The sequence below is a fragment of the Gnatocerus cornutus genome, chromosome 3, assembly GCF_029298725.1.
Source record: "Gnatocerus cornutus isolate USDA-ARS CGAHR chromosome 3, icGnaCorn1.1, whole genome shotgun sequence".
NCBI classification, from domain to species: domain Eukaryota; kingdom Metazoa; phylum Arthropoda; class Insecta; order Coleoptera; family Tenebrionidae; genus Gnatocerus; species Gnatocerus cornutus.
The window spans coordinates 20835825-20851965 of NC_142235.1; the positions used below are offsets into that span (position 1 = coordinate 20835825).

Below are 16141 nucleotides of genomic sequence, written 5' to 3' on the forward strand. Positions count from 1 at the left end.
ACTTTGATTTCAGTAACATTTTAATGACTTTTGTAGGTAATACATATTTTGCGTTAAGTAAGGCGCTACAGTGAATCTCAAATATACAAACAACGCGATTATAAAAATGAAGAATAAAAACAAAATGAAATAAAACCTACGCAGTGAAAAAATATTTATCGAAAAATTTTCATTTGCAACTCTTTTTGTTAAAGTACTTGAAATCTACTTGTGCTCCTGTACCAACTGTTTCAGTTTCTCGTAGTTGGCACCACTAAACTGCGTAATTGTCGCGTTGTTCTTCACGAAAACGAAAGTAGGCATTGAAGAAATACTGTATTCCATGGCAAGCTCTTCACATTCGTCCACGTCCACCTGAAGCAAAATGTCAAAACTATGTATTCATCGTACGAGATATAACCTTGAAAACAAGAACGTTGTGGTATTCCTGCACCAACTCTTCCAATTTTGGGGAGATCATCTTGCAGGGACCACACCAGGTGGCGAAGAAGTCGATGACGACAAGCTGGTCACCAGCATCGTTCAGTTTTGATACGAGGTCGGCCTGGAAAAAAACAAACAAAATACAGTCGAGAGATGGCGCACTAATTACAATCACGACAATCATGTGAGCTGTGATAAAAAATTAAAACAAATGATATCAAGTCACGCGATTTTTACATCCAGAATGTAAATAAATGAATGCTGAATAAAAGATAAGACTTTTCGACGAGTACTTGGAAAAGCGTTAATAAAGTCAAATTGTGGATTAGTCATCACTTCAATTTTTCACGGTGACGTCACCATTGCCACTGGTAAAAAAATTGTGATTGGTTTATTACGCACCCAGCCGCCTTGAAAACTTTTTTCCACTTCTGTTAGTGTTGACACAAGAAAGGTTGAGATTACGGTATATCCCAGTGATAAGATTAGACTTTATGTAACGAGAAAAATTGTTATCTGAGACGTGTGAAGACATCGCCGATTACACAAAACACTGTAGAAAAGTTAAAATGACGATATCAACATTATTTAAAAATTATTTAAATACTTTGTGGTATTTTTACGTTAGCACGTAATGACCGAGTCAAGTAGGTCATGATTAATTGCGTTTTGTGTCTTCCGTTTCGTAGCTGTTGTCATAGAAATCGAAAATATCGGAGATTTAGTATTGGCGAAGTGGGCAGAATCCGGCTCCAACGACCAAAAAACCAAACGCTGATGTTTCATTGGACGAAAAAAAGGCAGTTGCTCCATATTCGAGTCATAAAGTAAAATTCCCTTCATATTTATTTACACATTAAATGAGCTCGTCGTAAAAAACGCCACTTTTAGGACACACCCGGTAGAGTGTTCCGGCTACCGGTCTTGTAGGAGAGAGACAGCGTACGAATATCACGTGTTGGAGAGAGACGCGGATATCCTCCGTGCACTGTTTTTTTGACAATATATCGGAATTCGCGATGACCTTGAGTTGGGACTATCCGTTTTTAATATTGTTTTATCCGTTATTATCCGCTGTGTACAATAATAAAGTAAGTAAATGAAAGTATTATAATGGAGTGGTGCAAAGCCGCCGCCTTGATTAATTCGACGATAACACTCAACGAATTATAGGTCACGATCAGACAACTGTCAATCGGTTTGTCTGTCAAATTATCTGGAAATGATCTGTGTTTTACGTTCAAAGGGTCGAAACGTGTGAAATTTGCTGGTCATGCAGCGATAACAAACGAAGAATGCCGGTCTGATAATTGTCGTATTATAAAGTTTCGCAGCGGCCGTAAAAACTCACCTTATCGTTGATGTGGGTAACCATTGCAAAGTTCTTCTTTTTACCAAAACACGGACAACAGGAAGGAATGTTGAATGAAAATACACTGACCTGTGCACGAGCACTCTTGAAATGACGCTTCGAGTCGATGAGTGTCGACGGGTGCACTCACGCATGCGCACCAGCGCGGTACTTTTCTTTTGCCATCCTTGTTTGACGCACGGAAAACGTCGCGACGTATCACGTAGATTGACTGACAGCTTTGAAAGGCCGCGCCAAGGTGTGACTTGTATGGGTGTACGCATGATGATAATGCGACCTTTTCGCTGCGTTCTTGTTGTTTTTCTTCGCGAGCGCATTTGTCAACGTCCGCCGTCGCGGCGCCACTCTCCTGGAACGGCATTTCAGTGAGGGAGAAGAGGCTTTGTTTGCAATTGGCACACCTGAGAGTACGACCTTGAGACACGTCATTTTTAATTTGCGGCAATCATGATTAAATTTAAATTATGCTTCATGTTTTTCTGGGAATTCTGGGGTTGTGTGGGTAAAATGGGGAGTTTAACTAATTTGGGTTGGAAGCGGGAGTGATAATAGTTATTTATGTACCAAGTCAGTAAAGTGATTCTTTATCGAACGAGTCTGAAATTACGAGTCGAGGGTAAAAGTAAAGACAAACTTTTATTTTTTATGCGTAATAATCCGGTCTTCGCTTGAATTCGAAAAATAAAAAGAAAACGACTAAAGGTGGCTATCATTTTATTTTAATAATTTTTCCGAATCTAATTCGGTCGATATCTCGCTTATTTTTAAAGCAAATTTAAATTATTTAATACTCATGTATGCTCATTTATCCAAAACTGAGCTCAAAATACACGTACGGCAACAAATAAGCGAATTACAGCCGTTTAAAGTTTCGGACACTTTTATTCAACGAGTACAATAAAATGAATGTTTACTTCCGCAAATTGCTATGATAATAATGATAGCTTTCTAGACTGTCGGCGATAATCTAAACCGATTTTATTTGATGTATTTTTGGTTGCCTACTAAACGAACAAAATTATTCTTAGTAATTTTACTAATTAAATTAAGTAACAATTAAATAATTAAGACACTTATTTGCTTCATCGGTAGATGGCGCTAAAGTATCGCCTTTTAAAAAACTGTAAAAACCTAAATTCCCCTATCCATAAACTAGAATCCTCAGTCAATGGACAACTGTTTGAAACTCCCGTCTAATCCAAACAAATCCTCCTGAGTTGCGGGTTTCCCGGGCCTCTTCGATTCGTCAACTCTGACACTCTCTTCCTCTTTAAACCACTCAGCGTACTTCTCCATCTCCTGGATCCACCCCTGCAAATACTTCTCCACCTTCCCGGCAGTCCCTCCAAACTCCTCAGGCAGCAACTCCTTCGGCACGTGCTCATACAGCTTGTTAACATCCTGATGGACGTGTATCCTCCTCCTGATCTTCTCCTTCAGGAACGGCGAAACCCATTTTATGATAAAATCAACGAGAGGTGTGGCGTTGATAACGTGCACTTCTTTGACCTTGACGGGATACGCTTCTTGGACACAAACGAAAAACTTCTTCACGATGGTCGGAGTGACCTTGACGAAGTGTTTCAAGAGGGCAACACTGGCGTCGAGGACGTAGACGTCTCCCAAGACGCCGGTTTCTTCGATTTTGAGGCGGAGGTCGCTGATCATGAAGATGATTTTCATGAAGTTGGCTATGTCTGGAGTCTCGAAGTCTGTGGCGGCGGCGCCGGCGACGGTGACGCGTTTGCCGTCGGGAGTCAAGCCGGGCATGACGGCGCAGCGCCTAAACAAACAAATGCAGGGTTATTTCGAGTTGGCGGCTTTTTATGGGATTTGGATTTTTTTTGATCGTTCTTAAAATAAAAATTTTTAAAATCGGAGTCCGTGGCTCCACAATTTTGAAATTTCGTTTAGTTAATAAATAAGGTAAGAATAGTAACCTTCCCAAATTTTATTGCAGTGGCGCCAACACAACCAAAGATTCAATTATTTTAATTGAATTTTGAAACTTTTTGGTTCGTCCTTAAAATAAAAAATTCTAAAATCTGTGTCTATTGCTCTAGAACTTTGAAATTTGGTTCGATTAATATGTGAGTTGAAAGTCGCAACCTGTTCAAATTTTATCCCAGTAGTACCAACACAACCAAAGATACAATTTTTTTAATCGAATTTTGAAACTTTTTGGTTCGTCCTGATAATAAAAAATTCTAAAATCTAAGTCTGTTGCTCCACAATTTTGATATTTGGTACAGTAAATAAATGAGCTAAAAATAGCAACGTCTCCAAATTTTATCGCAGTGACACCAACACAACCAAAGATACAACTTCTTTGATCAAATTTAAAAACTTTTTGGGTCGTCCTAAAAATAAAAATTTCTAAAATCCGAGTCTTCAGCTCCACAATTTTGAAATTTGGTACAGTTAATAAATGAGTTAAGAGCAGCAACCTCACCAAATTTCATGGTACTGGCACCCATACAACCTAGGAAACATTTTTTTTATGAAATTTTGAAACTTTTTGGTTCATTCTAAAAATAAAAATTTTTAAAATCCGAGTCTGTAGCTCCACAATTTTTAAATTGGGTACAGTTAATAAATGAGTCAAGGGTAGCAACCTCACCAAATTTCATCGCAGTGGCACCAACACAACTAAAGTTACAATTTTTTTTAATAGAATTTTGGAACTTAAAAATTTCTAAAATCTGTGTATGTTGCTCTAGAATTTTGAAGATTAGAACAATTAATAAATGGGTTAAGAGTAGCAACCTCTCCAAATTTCATCGCAGTGATGCCAACACAACAAAAGATATAATTTTTTTATAGAATTTTGCAATTTTTTGGTTCGTCTTAAATCCGAGTCTGTTGCTTCACAATTTTGAAATTTGGTACAATTAATAAATGAGTAAAGAGTAGCAACTTCACCAAATTTCATCGCAGGGGCGCCAACACAACCAAAGATACATTTTTTTTTATAGAATTTTGAAACTTTTTGGTTCGTTTTAAAAATAAAATTTTTTAAAATCCGAGTCTGTGGCTCCAGAATTTTGAAATTTGGTACACTTAATAAATGAGTTAAGAATAGAAACCTCTTCAAATTTCATCGCAGTGGCACCAACACAACCAAAGATACAATTTTTTTATCAAATTTTCAAACTTTTTGGTTCGTCCCAAAAATCCGAGAAATCTTAAATTTTGCGACCTTGAATAAACACTCGCACCGGTAGATGACCTTGACTTTGACTCACATTAACTTGATCATTTCTTGCAGTTCCGGTCTTCTGATGTCGCGATTAGCAAAAAACTCCGGAATTGCAGTCCTCATGGTAAAATACATGTCCAACTTCCTTTTGGTTTTTTCGAGGGAAAACCCACAGCCTCTCAGGTAGGTCATAATGCGCGCGTCATCTAAAACAAAAAACAAACATTGACACTAGTTTACTAGATGTAACTTGCACTTTCGTTCATGACCTCGGACTTTCAAAGTCTTCTGTTTTGTGCGGCAATTTGATCAAAAGTTGTGATTACGTCACGTCTAACAGTTTTGTTAGAAAACAACTTTTCCCTGCGAGATTGTGTCAGATGGATGTTGGTCAATTCCAATTCAAGATAACTTTCACTGGGAAAATATGGGTCATTCCATAACAAGCGAACCAGTTTTGAAAGAAATTCGCACGTGTCGACCAAGCGTGCATGGGTAAGATGGTCAAGTCACCGCTGCGACTTTTTGCAAAAAAATGTCGCTTAATCTCGCATTGAAGTCTCCGTGTATTTTCGTTATTATTGCTTTAACAGTGTTTTTTTCGCCGCCTCCTATTTAATTATGTTTTTCTAAGTAAAACAAGAGAATGTTACGACGTTTTCATCCCCAAAGCTCGTGTTTACAACCCCTTTTATTCACAACTTTTCTAATGCAGCATTGAAATCTCCGGCAAAATCCAAGTTTCCGTTGCATTAACACTTCCAAAACTGGCGAACCAGTTTTGAAAGACATTCGCACGTGGGTTAGATGGTCAAGTCACCGCAACAACTTCTTGCAAAAGTGTTAAAAAAACACATAACAAAATGAAAAAAAAACGGGAAAATTCGTAAAATTCTTCTTCGCCTCACCCCACGTGTCCGGCAAATGCGGCTCCTTCCTCATCCACTCCTTGATCGCCTGCACGTCCCTCTCGCTCGTGTTAACATCTTCATTGAACGACTTCCTGATGCGCTCGCGTTGCTCTGAATTGGGTTGGATTAGCAGCATTCCGAAGCACACACGACGACTCGCACAAGAAGAATGAGCGAACTTTTGGTTATTTTTCCAGCCTTGGCGATGTTCGAGCGTCAAGAGCGAGGATCTCGGTGTCGAAAAACTCGTAATCAAACCGGTCGCCAGCGATTAATTATGGGAAACGAAGGTTTAATTAGATTGCTGTTGACGTCCGGTTTGGCGGAAAAATTGTTTTTTTTTTCTTGGGAAATTGACGTTGGAAGAGCGACCTTTGCGAGGGGCAAGTTGTGGTGTGACTGAGGTTGGTGGGTCTCTAATGGGTGTTGGAGAAAGTGGACTGGAGTGTTTTCAGATTAGTTAATAATGAGTTGGGATTATGTAAAATTGAGCGAGTAGATAAACGAGGAATGACGTCAAAAGGAGAATTTTGGGAACAATTGGAAGGTTAGTCATTGCGAAAACCCAACGAGGAATTGGAGATTCCAGCAGTTTAGAGGCGAAAAATAGTGATTTGAAAATCATTCTAAGGAAAAAAAATTTAGACTGTGTCTAAAGTGGCAATTGGCTTCTTTTTAAGGAAAAAATGTTAAATTAACTAAAAGATGTACATAAAATCAAGTATTTGCGGTATTTATGAAACACTTTACACACTTTTCAAAGTTAACAAATTACAAATCGCGATTATTGAGTAAATAAATCGTTTGGCTACTGAAATACACTTGTGGATAATAACTGGTTGTATACCTTAGTCGTTTATATCCACAACCGGTTGCTCTACAAACTTGAAATTTTGAACAGATAATAAATGGGTTAAGAATAGCAACCTTACCAAATTTCATCGCAGTGGCACCAACACAACTAAAAATACAATTTTTTTTATAGAATTGTGAAACTTTTTGGTTCGTCTTAAAAAAAAAAAAATTTTAAATTTGAGTCCGTTGCTCCACAATTTTGAAATTTGGTACAGTTAATGAATGAGTTAAGAATAGTAACCAGCGGAAATTTCATCGTAGTGGCACCAACACAACCAACACAAGATACGATTTTTTTCGTAGAATTTTGAAACTTTTTGGTTCGTTCTAAAAAATTTTTTTTTTTAAATTTGAGTTTGTTGCTCCACAATTTTAAAATTTAGTGCAGTTAATAAATTAGTTAATAGTAGCAACTTCACCAAATTTCACAGCAGTGGCAATAAAACTACCGAAAATACAATTTTTTTTTATCGAATTTTGAAACTTTTTGGTTCGTCTCAAAAATAAAAATTTTTAAAATTTGAGTCTTTTGCTCCACATTTTTGAAATTTGGCACAGTTAATAAATGAGGTGAGAATAACAACCTCCTTAAATTGCATCGCAGTGGTACCAACACAGCCAAAAATACATAATTTTTATCAAATTTTGAATTTTTTTGGTTCGTCCTAAAAATAAAAATTTGTAAAATCCGAGTCTGTTGCCCCAGAATTTTGAAATTTGGAACAGATAATAAATGAGTCAAAAGTAGCAACCCCTCCAAATTTCATCGCAGTGGCACCAACACAATTAAAAATACAATATTTTTTTATAGAATTTTGAAATTTTTTGATTCGTCTTAAAAAAAAAAATTCTTAAATCCAAGTCTGTTGCTCCACGATTTTGAAATTTGGCTCAGTTTATGAGTGAGTTAGGAGTAGAAACCTCTCCAAATTTCGTCGCAGTGGCACCAACGCAACCAAATATACAATTTTTTTTTTGAATTTTGAAACTTTTTGGTTTGTCCTAAAATAGAAATTTCTAAAATCCGAGTCTATTGCTCTACGATTTTGAAATTTAGCCTAGTTGATAGATGAGTTAAGAGTACCAACCTCTTCAATTTTCATCGCAGTGCCACCAACACAACCAAAGATACAATTTTTTTGTCGAAATTTGAAACTTTTGGGTTCACCTTAAAAATAAAAATTTCTAAAATCCGAGTCTGTTGCCCCAGAATTTTGAAATTTGGAACAGATAATAAATGAGTCAAAAGTAGCAACCTCTCCAAATTTCATCGCAGTGGCACCAACAGAACCAAAGATACATTTTTTCCTATCAAATTTTGAAACTTTTTGGTTCGTCTTTAAAATAAAAATTTCTAAAATCCGACTCTGTTGCTTCCCAATTTTGAAATTTTGTACAATCACTTAATGAGGCAAGAGTAGTTTTCTCTCCAAATTTCATCGCAGTGGCACTAACACAAGCAAAAATACATTTTTTTATATACAAATCTGAAACTTTTTGGTTTGCCCTAAACATAAATATTTCTAAAAACCGATATTAATTATATCTGTTAATTAATTTTATTTTTATATGAAGGACATACTTTTTTAATTAGTGAAAACTTGAAAAACACCACTTTACTGCAGTTGATCAATAAAACCATCGACGCGTAAATTAGACGTGTTTGCAAGAACAAACATCTTCTTTACTCAGCCTATTACGTAAATTGCCATTTTAACCAAATTGCAGTAATTTATGAAGAAAATGCTCCATCAATTTTCCGAGAATCTAAATTTTCCGCTAAAAGCGGTTTCAGAGCCAACCTTGGGTTTTCATCTAGGAGTAAGGTCAAAAAAAAGACTTCTATTCCAATGTCCATCGTAAATCATCGCAGTTGCCCTGGAAAGCACCTACCTAATTTGATTGGAGTACTTGATTTTAAAACAAAACATACGTTCCAGTACATACCTACTTGATTTATTAGTTATTACCATTCATTTATTTCCCGAGCCAACTCTGATTGAAAATTAATTTATTCCAAACGTTTGCATCAATTAGCTTTTGCGCGAAAATGATTAATTGCGGAGCTTTCTCGCATTTGTGGGAGTTGAATTTCTCAACGCCAATAACTGAAAACGTGGAACAATTAATTATAATTGCGTAATTAGCTAAAAGGCGACAAGTTGTTAATTTTCCGCCGCCAACCACATAAAACTGACCCTACTTAACACGCAGTTATTTAAAAAAATCCGTAATGCCAACCGCAAAGAAGTGAAAGTACCAAGTGGTATTTATATCCACTGGTCAAAAAATCTTTATTCTTGCTCCTTAAATTATGGTACCTAATGACAGTGACCAGCAATGACGCAAAGCACATCTAAGTTGTAATTAGTCTTTTGAAGCAAACGCGTAGTTCTCTTGATTTTATTCCAAGTAGCAAGTGCAAATTATAGGTCACTTTATTTATTATTAGATTATTACTACTTGTTTTTGACGCAAAAAATGTCACTTAATCTCGCATTGAAGTCTCCGTGTAGTTTCGTTATTATTGCAATAACAGCGTTTTTTTCGCCGCCTTCTGTGCCATTCTGTTTTTCTAAGTAAAACAAGAGAATGTTACGACGTTTTCATCACCGAAGCTCGTGTTTACAGCTCTTTATATTCACAACTTTTCTAATGTAGCATTGAAATCTCCGGCAAAATCCAATTTTTCCGTTGCATTAACACCCATTTATCAGCCGCTATAAAAGTAAAAGTTTGTTTACAAACTAGAGGTTGATTGGGGTCAATCTTAAAGCTGCCTCTAAATATTTTAACATTTGTATTGTACAGGGTATTCGTATTTCAAGGTGGACTGGAGATTTTTTTAGTTTGTAAATTCTTTAGAGGAATAAAATGAGCACTTCCATTGATGAAGAAATGTGTTCCGTTCGTTAATTTGAAAGATCTGTCACGGTTGTTTTGTTGTGTTTCTTTCTTTGCTGAAAATGTTGCAATTGGTGGCAATAGCAATTAATTGCGGAATATGTTTTAATAATGGAAAAATTTTCGGCTCTTCTGAAATTTTCCGTTATCATTAAAGTAGGTCATGGAACCTTGCGGATTGTCGATTGTTGCATTGGATGTGGACTTTTAAATATACAGGGTGTCTCACCAGCATGTGGGTGCAGAATTTTGAAAATCAATTGTTTTAACCTCCAAAATAGTTTTAATAACCCGAAAATATACGTCAAAAGTTTCAAAAATGTGACTTTTGAACATTGAATAATAAAAAACTATGGTCCCTTAGAGCCGGATTTAGTTAATTAAATTTTCTAGGAAGTATGTTCTCCGACCAAACAATGGTTCAATTTTACGTCTAAGTTTGAAGAATCTAATTTTTAAAAGCGAAAAATAAAGTTGGTCCTTTTGAGCCGGATTTAATTAATTAATTTATGACTAGAATACTTCTAACCAACAGTGGTCCAAATTTTACGTTACAAGTTTTAAGAATATGACTTTTGAACATTGAATAATAAAAAATGCTGGTCTTTTTGAGCCGGATTTAATTAATTAAATTATTTAGGAAGTATGTTCTGACAACTTCTACTAAACAGTGGCTTAAATTTTACGTTAAAATTTAAAGAATGTGACTTTTAAACATTAAATAATAAAAATTCTGGTCCTTTTGAGCCAGATTTTATAAATTATTTAAATTATTTAGGAAATATGTTCTGACCACTCCTAGTAAACAGAGGTCTAAATTTTAAATCAAAAGTTTCAAGAATGTGACTTTTGAACACCACCACATAATAATAAATTCTGGTCCTTTTGAGCCGGAAACCTAATAATTAAATTATATTCATGTACTTACCTATTAGATTAGATAAAATTGTTTAATTGTTGTATTCAACTACTACGCTTTCTTAGTTGTCATGGCAACTTTTTTGGGATTAAGTCCATTTTAGGGAGTCTTCAAAATTGCTATTTTTGGGACCTTTGTATACACAGATGACAGCGGCGGAAGATTGGTTTTGTAAATTTATTATTTTTGCGAATAAAAATTGCTAGTTCCGTTTACACGGTCATCCCATTCAAACAAACGGACTGAATATTTGTAACCATTTCGACTTTTTATGTTATTTCTTGTAAATTGTGAAAAGTCACAGTCAAGTTTTTGTGGTTGCGTCAATTTGGCTCAAGCTACAATGAGCGTGTAAACGGAGCCTTCGGTAAAATTTCTTCTAAAAACTGTTATCAAAACCGCCCGATTTTAAAGAAGCGCACTATTAAGTAATGCAAGATTCGCATTAAAAACGAACAAAGGTCAGTGCCAAGCAAACTAGACTACAAACGCAGTTTCTTTAACACTCCACCACCAACGTTATAAATACGACACCAACACTGAATGGTCTTAGTGCATCGTGAAAGTCCCTTGCAGCCGCTGCACTTCCCAAATCTGGTAATCACACGCTTTTTTTTCCCTTAGTTTTACTTTTTTTATTCAGTCATGGCCGACCAAGATCGCATCTCTGCAGTTTTCCGGGACCGCACTGTGTTCATCACAGGAGGCTCTGGATTCCTTGGGAAAATCTTAGTGGAGAAGTTGCTGAGATGTTGTGATGTTAAAAAAGTGTATTTGTTGGTACGGGACAAAAAGGGGAAATCTTCGCAAGAGCGGATGGAAATTATTTTTGATAATATGGTGAGTTTTCCCCGAACTTCCAGTCGCAGTTGGGTTTGAAAAAGTGACATGTCGCAATTTTTTTGACATATTTACTCGCAGATCATAAAATCGCGGAGGCTGATTTTTGTTTCCATCTGTCAATAACATGACAGCAGCCAACTGTTTGCTCGGTAAATACGAGATCAAGTTCAATTGTTTTCCCACGTCAGGTCCGAACTAAAAAATATTTCAAGGATGTCAACCATTACAAAAGACATCGTTTCATAATGGTATTTTTCCGTCAGTTTTCTTTTCTCCGCATCAATTATCTGTTGCATTATGAGTAGAAAATTCCGTCGCGTCTTCAAAAATACACAAATTTTCCATCGGTGTGGTAAATATCTACAAAACCAGAACGCGTTTCGACATTAATTGACAGTTGCGTAATGACAATTTTTACATTGCACTCGATCAATGTAAAAGAATTTCAGTAATGAGAGTGACAAAACAAGTTATGAAAGTTGATAAAAGCGAAGCTCACTTGATCGGTTTTGTTATTATTCAAGAATGTCAATGTTAAAAAAGGCAGTAATGTCAAATTCATTTTTTCTGTCAATTATAAGTACTCAATGGTCAATTTATCCACAATGCAATTACTCTTATTATACAATTACAGCTTAATTATCTCAAAGTGGTAATGAAGAAGCAATAAAAGTCGCAAAAACATCTGAATACACAACAATGATTTTGCAATTTTTTTATGGTTGAAGCAATGATAAGGCAAAACATTTTTGAGTTTCAGTTTACTCTTAACTCTTAATTACACAGCACTCTCTCTGCTCTAGAAGGGCAATTCTTTCAGACTGTCAGATGCAAGTAGACCATAAACAGCATTTTAATAGTGATATGACTGCTTGCCTCCCAACGCATTGCATTCACCTCTGAATTTTTCTCTCTTTTGGCATTACATTACCTGATTATGTCATTGCATGAAAGTAATGCAACCATTTTTTGGTTCTGTGACGAAATTGGTCACTTATCTCAATTATCGTTTAATTATTCTGATGCACTTTACCAGAGGGGGATTTAGGTCGGTTGAGGCCCTCGGCGAAATCTTTTTGTTTGGATTTTCTAAATCTTCCTAAATTTTCAATTAATTAGATTTCAAAAAATTAATTAGATTAATATCTAAACCCAGATTTGTAGTGAGCGGCAAATTTTTTCTTTGACGTTTCATTGCTACCCTTGCTGCTAGAAGCATTACTAACACGCTAGATTTGCCTTAGATTTATTATTATTTCTTGTTTTTCTTCGATACTTTAGATCAGTTTAAATTTTTTGAATTCTCTCTAGGTTTTATAAATTTTTCTTAAATTTTTCTTTTAATTTTAATTTATTTTTTACTAGATTTTCAACATTTTTCTGTAAAAATGTTTTCTAATTTCTGTAAAAGTCCTAGATTTTCTTTAAAATTTCCACAAATTATGTTTATTTTTATCCAGATTGAGCACAAATTCTAGTTATATTTTTTAACTCCGATTTTTTAAACTTTTTTTAAAATTTCTAGATTTTTTTTCTACAATTTTTTAGATTCTTTATATTTCTCGGGTTCTTCGTATTCTTCGGATTTTTTTGATTTTTCCGAATCTTCCATTTCTTTCGATTCTTTAGATTTTTTAATTTATTCCGGTTCTTCAGATTCTTCCGGTTCTTCCCATTTTTTTTCAAATTCTTCTTCAAAGATTTTTCTTCAGATTCTTCCAATTCTTCCGATTCTTCCGGTTCTTCCGATTTTTTCCAGTTTCTTTTTCAAAGATTTTTCTTCAGATTCTTCCGATTCTTCCCATTTTTTTTCAGATTCTTCTTCAAAGATTTTTCTTCAGATTCTTCCGATTCTTCCTATTTTTTTTCAGATTCTTCTTCAAAGATTTTTCTTCAGATTCTTCCAATTCTTTCGATTCTTCCGGTTCTTCCGATTTTTTTCCAGTTTCTTTTTCAAAGATTTTTCTTCAGATTCTTCCCATTTTTTTTCAGATTCTTCTTCAAAGATTTTTCTTCAGATTCTTCCAATTCTTCAAATTCTTTAGGTTTTTCCGATTTTTCCGATTCTTCCGATTTTTCTTCAGATTCTTCAGATTCTTCAGATTTTTCAGATTCTTCCGATTCTTCCGATTCTTCCGGTTCTTCCGTTTTTTTTCCAGTTTCTTTTTCAAAGATTTTTCTTCAGATTCTTCCGATTCTTCAAATTCTTTCGGTTCTTCAAATTTTTCCGATTCTTCCGATTTTTCTTCAGATTCTTCAGGTTCTTCAGATTCTTCCGATTCTTCCGATTTGTTTCCAGTTTATTTTTCAAAGATTTTTCTTCGGATTCTTCCAATTCTTCAAATTTTTTAGGTTCTTCCGATTTTTCTGATTCTTCCGATTTTTCTTCAGATTCTTCAGATTCTTCAGAATCTTCCGATTTTTTCCAGTTTCTTTTTCAAAGATTTTTCTTCAGATTCTTCCGATTCTTTAAATTCTTTAGGTTCTTCAAATTTTTCCGATTCTTCCGATTTTTCTTCAGATTCTTCAGATTCTTCCAATTCTTCAAATTTTTTAGGTTCTTCCGATTTTTCTTCAGATTCTTCAGATTCTTCAGATTCTTCCGATTCTTCCGATTTTTTTCCAGTTTCTTTTTCAAAGATTTTTCTTCATATTCTTCCGATTCTTCAAATTCTTTAGGTTCTTCAAATTTTTCCGATTCTTCCGATTTTTCTTCAGATTCTTCAGGTTCTTCAGATTCTTCCGATTCTTCCGATTTGTTTCCAGTTTCTTTTTCAAAGATTTTTCTTCAGATTCTTCCAATTCTTCAAATTTTTTAGGTTCTTCCGATTTTTCTTCAGATTCTTCAGATTCTTCCGTTTCTTCCGATTCTTCCGATTTTTTCCAGTTTCTTTTTCTAAGATTTTTCTTCAGATTCTTCCGATTCTTCAAATTCTTTAGGTTCTTCAAATTTTTCCGATTCTTCCGATTTTTCTTCAGATTCTTCAGATTCTTCAGATTCTTCTTAAAAATCTCTCTTTCAGCTCTTCGACTTGCTAAAATCCCAGAACCCCAAATCCCTATCAAAATGCGAAATCATCCCCGGCGACATCACCCAAGACTTCCTCGGCATCTCCCCGGAAGACCGCCACCGCCTCCAAACCGAAGTCGACTTCATCTTCAACTCAGCCGCCTCCACCCGTTTCGACGATTCCGTCAAAATCGCTGTTAAATTCAACACAAAAAGCACCAACGAACTCTTAAACCTAGCCGAAAACTGCAAGAAGTTGAAGGCTCTAGTCCACGTCTCCACCGCGTACGCTTTCCCTCTCGAAAAAGTCCTCCACGAAAGAGCGTACAAACCACCAGACGACCCCCAAAAAGTGTTAGATACAGTCAAATTCGGCAAAGATGAAGAAATCGAGGCGTAAGTCGGTCGGTAATATAGAGAACTGTAATAATGAGCGGTGGGGTAGTCTTTTAGGGGGCTCCCCGAACACCTACACGTACAGTAAGGCTCTAGCGGAGGGACTAGTCGTGGAAAGAATGAAGAAACTCCCAGCAATAATTGTACGACCTTCTGTTGGTAAGTTGAACAGTTAAGTTGACTCGTAACGTAATTTTTCTTATGTAAGTGTGCCCCATTTGGCGCGAGCCCATGAAGGGTTGGTGTAACAACCTTCAAGGACCCATGGGGCTCTTCGTGGGTGCTGGAAAGGGCATAATTCGCTCCATGTACATGAAGGGAGACTCCTGCGCTGATTTTATTCCCGCTGATGTTACCGTCAATGGGATGTTGGCAAGCGTGTGGAATTTTCTCCATCATTCCAAAGAGTAAGTTTGGTTGGTCGCGCCTTGGGCCCCCTTAAACTGTGCCTCTTTCAGCGATAGAGTCATCAATATTACGGCTTCGGATGAAAGCTACACGTGGGAAGAAATCATCGAAATGGGCAAGAGTGTCGTCCATGAAGAAGTTCCTTTTAATGGAGCTGTGTGGTACCCTGGGGGCTCCATCAAGAAGTCGCGGCTAATCCACAATGTCTGTTTCTACTTATTCCAGTTCATACCGGCGCTTTTAATAGACGCTTTATTGATGATCCTCGGATACAAACCAATGTGAGCTTCAAGAGATGTTACTAAATCTCTCAACATTTCTTTTAGTCTTTTTCAAATCCAGAGGCGCATCCAGAAAGGGTCAGAAGTGTTTGAGTACTACACCAACAAATCCTGGAAATTTAGGAACCTGAAATTCTTAGCAATATCTTCCAGAATGACCACAAAGGAGAAAGAGTACTATAGGATTGACTCCGAAGGATTTAATACAAGAGAATACTTAAAAAACTGCATTCTAGGAGTCAGAAGGAATAATTTGAAGGAAACGGACGAAATGATACCCGCTGCTAAAAGACACATGAAAATGTAAGAAAAAAATTGTGTTTTTCGGACTTAATTTGTTTTTTTAGAATGTGGACAGTGGACTTGGCGTGTAAAATTGTTTTTATCGCTGCAATTTCTTACTACACGTACCAATTAATTTTGAAGCCATTTCGTCTTATTTAATGCTCAAACTTTTTTCTGTCATTATGGAAAGGGTGTATAACTAACGACTGAATACGATATTATTTTATACAGATTTATTGAATAAAAATTTTGGTTTTTTACTCGGATTTTTTTCAAAAATAATAAAGTCGGTAAAACAGGTCCCCTTACTCGCGGCATCATCACCACAAAATTAC

General features: G+C 35.9%; 3 protein-coding genes across 3 annotated transcripts; 1 reads left to right on the forward strand and 2 right to left on the reverse strand.

The window, feature by feature from the left end:
* Nucleotides 1-2: 2 nt before the first annotated feature.
* On the reverse strand, nucleotides 3-1895 carry Trx2 (Thioredoxin 2). The gene is made up of 3 exons (XM_088033468.1): nucleotides 1775-1895; nucleotides 401-544; nucleotides 3-354 (listed from the first exon to the last, which is right to left on the reverse strand). The coding sequence occupies exons 1-3, from the start codon at nucleotides 1796-1798 to the stop codon at nucleotides 205-207; spliced, it is 318 nt and encodes a 105-aa protein (XP_087889594.1). The 5' UTR covers nucleotides 1799-1895; the 3' UTR covers nucleotides 3-204.
* Nucleotides 1896-2753: 858 nt separating this feature from the next.
* LOC148178049 (alpha-tocopherol transfer protein-like) lies at nucleotides 2754-6136 on the reverse strand. Its single transcript, XM_088032189.1, has 3 exons — nucleotides 5903-6136; nucleotides 5041-5200; nucleotides 2754-3578 (listed from the first exon to the last, which is right to left on the reverse strand). The coding sequence occupies exons 1-3, from the start codon at nucleotides 6039-6041 to the stop codon at nucleotides 2957-2959; spliced, it is 921 nt and encodes a 306-aa protein (XP_087888315.1). The 5' UTR covers nucleotides 6042-6136; the 3' UTR covers nucleotides 2754-2956.
* Nucleotides 6137-11071: 4935 nt separating this feature from the next.
* On the forward strand, nucleotides 11072-16066 carry LOC148178050 (putative fatty acyl-CoA reductase CG5065). Its single transcript, XM_088032188.1, has 8 exons — nucleotides 11072-11180; nucleotides 11227-11423; nucleotides 14450-14832; nucleotides 14882-14991; nucleotides 15041-15239; nucleotides 15291-15521; nucleotides 15567-15824; nucleotides 15869-16066. The coding sequence occupies exons 2-8, from the start codon at nucleotides 11229-11231 to the stop codon at nucleotides 15963-15965; spliced, it is 1473 nt and encodes a 490-aa protein (XP_087888314.1). The 5' UTR covers nucleotides 11072-11180; nucleotides 11227-11228; the 3' UTR covers nucleotides 15966-16066.
* Nucleotides 16067-16141: the final 75 nt, after the last annotated feature.

What these genes read in the sequence shown, in the direction of transcription:
- Trx2 (XM_088033468.1), bottom strand. Translation starts at nt 1,798, where the DNA reads ATGGTTACCCACATCAACGATAAG. An exon ending in TTACCCACATCAACGATAAG is followed by an intron (nt 545 to 1,774) that starts GTGAGTTTTTAC and finishes GTTTTTTTCCAG; the next exon opens with GCCGACCTCGTATCAAAACT. An exon ending in ACAACGTTCTTGTTTTCAAG is followed by an intron (nt 355 to 400) that starts GTTATATCTCGT and finishes ATTTTGCTTCAG; the next exon opens with GTGGACGTGGACGAATGTGA.
- LOC148178049 (XM_088032189.1), bottom strand. Translation starts at nt 6,041, where the DNA reads ATGCTGCTAATCCAACCCAATTCAGAGCAACGCGAGCGCATCAGGAAG. An exon ending in GCATTTGCCGGACACGTGGG is followed by an intron (nt 5,201 to 5,902) that starts GTGAGGCGAAGA and finishes TTTTTGTTTTAG; the next exon opens with ATGACGCGCGCATTATGACC. An exon ending in CAAGAAATGATCAAGTTAAT is followed by an intron (nt 3,579 to 5,040) that starts GTGAGTCAAAGT and finishes TTGTTTGTTTAG; the next exon opens with GCGCTGCGCCGTCATGCCCG.
- LOC148178050 (XM_088032188.1), top strand. Translation starts at nt 11,229, where the DNA reads ATGGCCGACCAAGATCGCATCTCTGCAGTTTTCCGGGACCGCACTGTG. An exon ending in AAATTATTTTTGATAATATG is followed by an intron (nt 11,424 to 14,449) that starts GTGAGTTTTCCC and finishes TCTCTCTTTCAG; the next exon opens with CTCTTCGACTTGCTAAAATC. An exon ending in AAAGATGAAGAAATCGAGGC is followed by an intron (nt 14,833 to 14,881) that starts GTAAGTCGGTCG and finishes GCGGTGGGGTAG; the next exon opens with TCTTTTAGGGGGCTCCCCGA.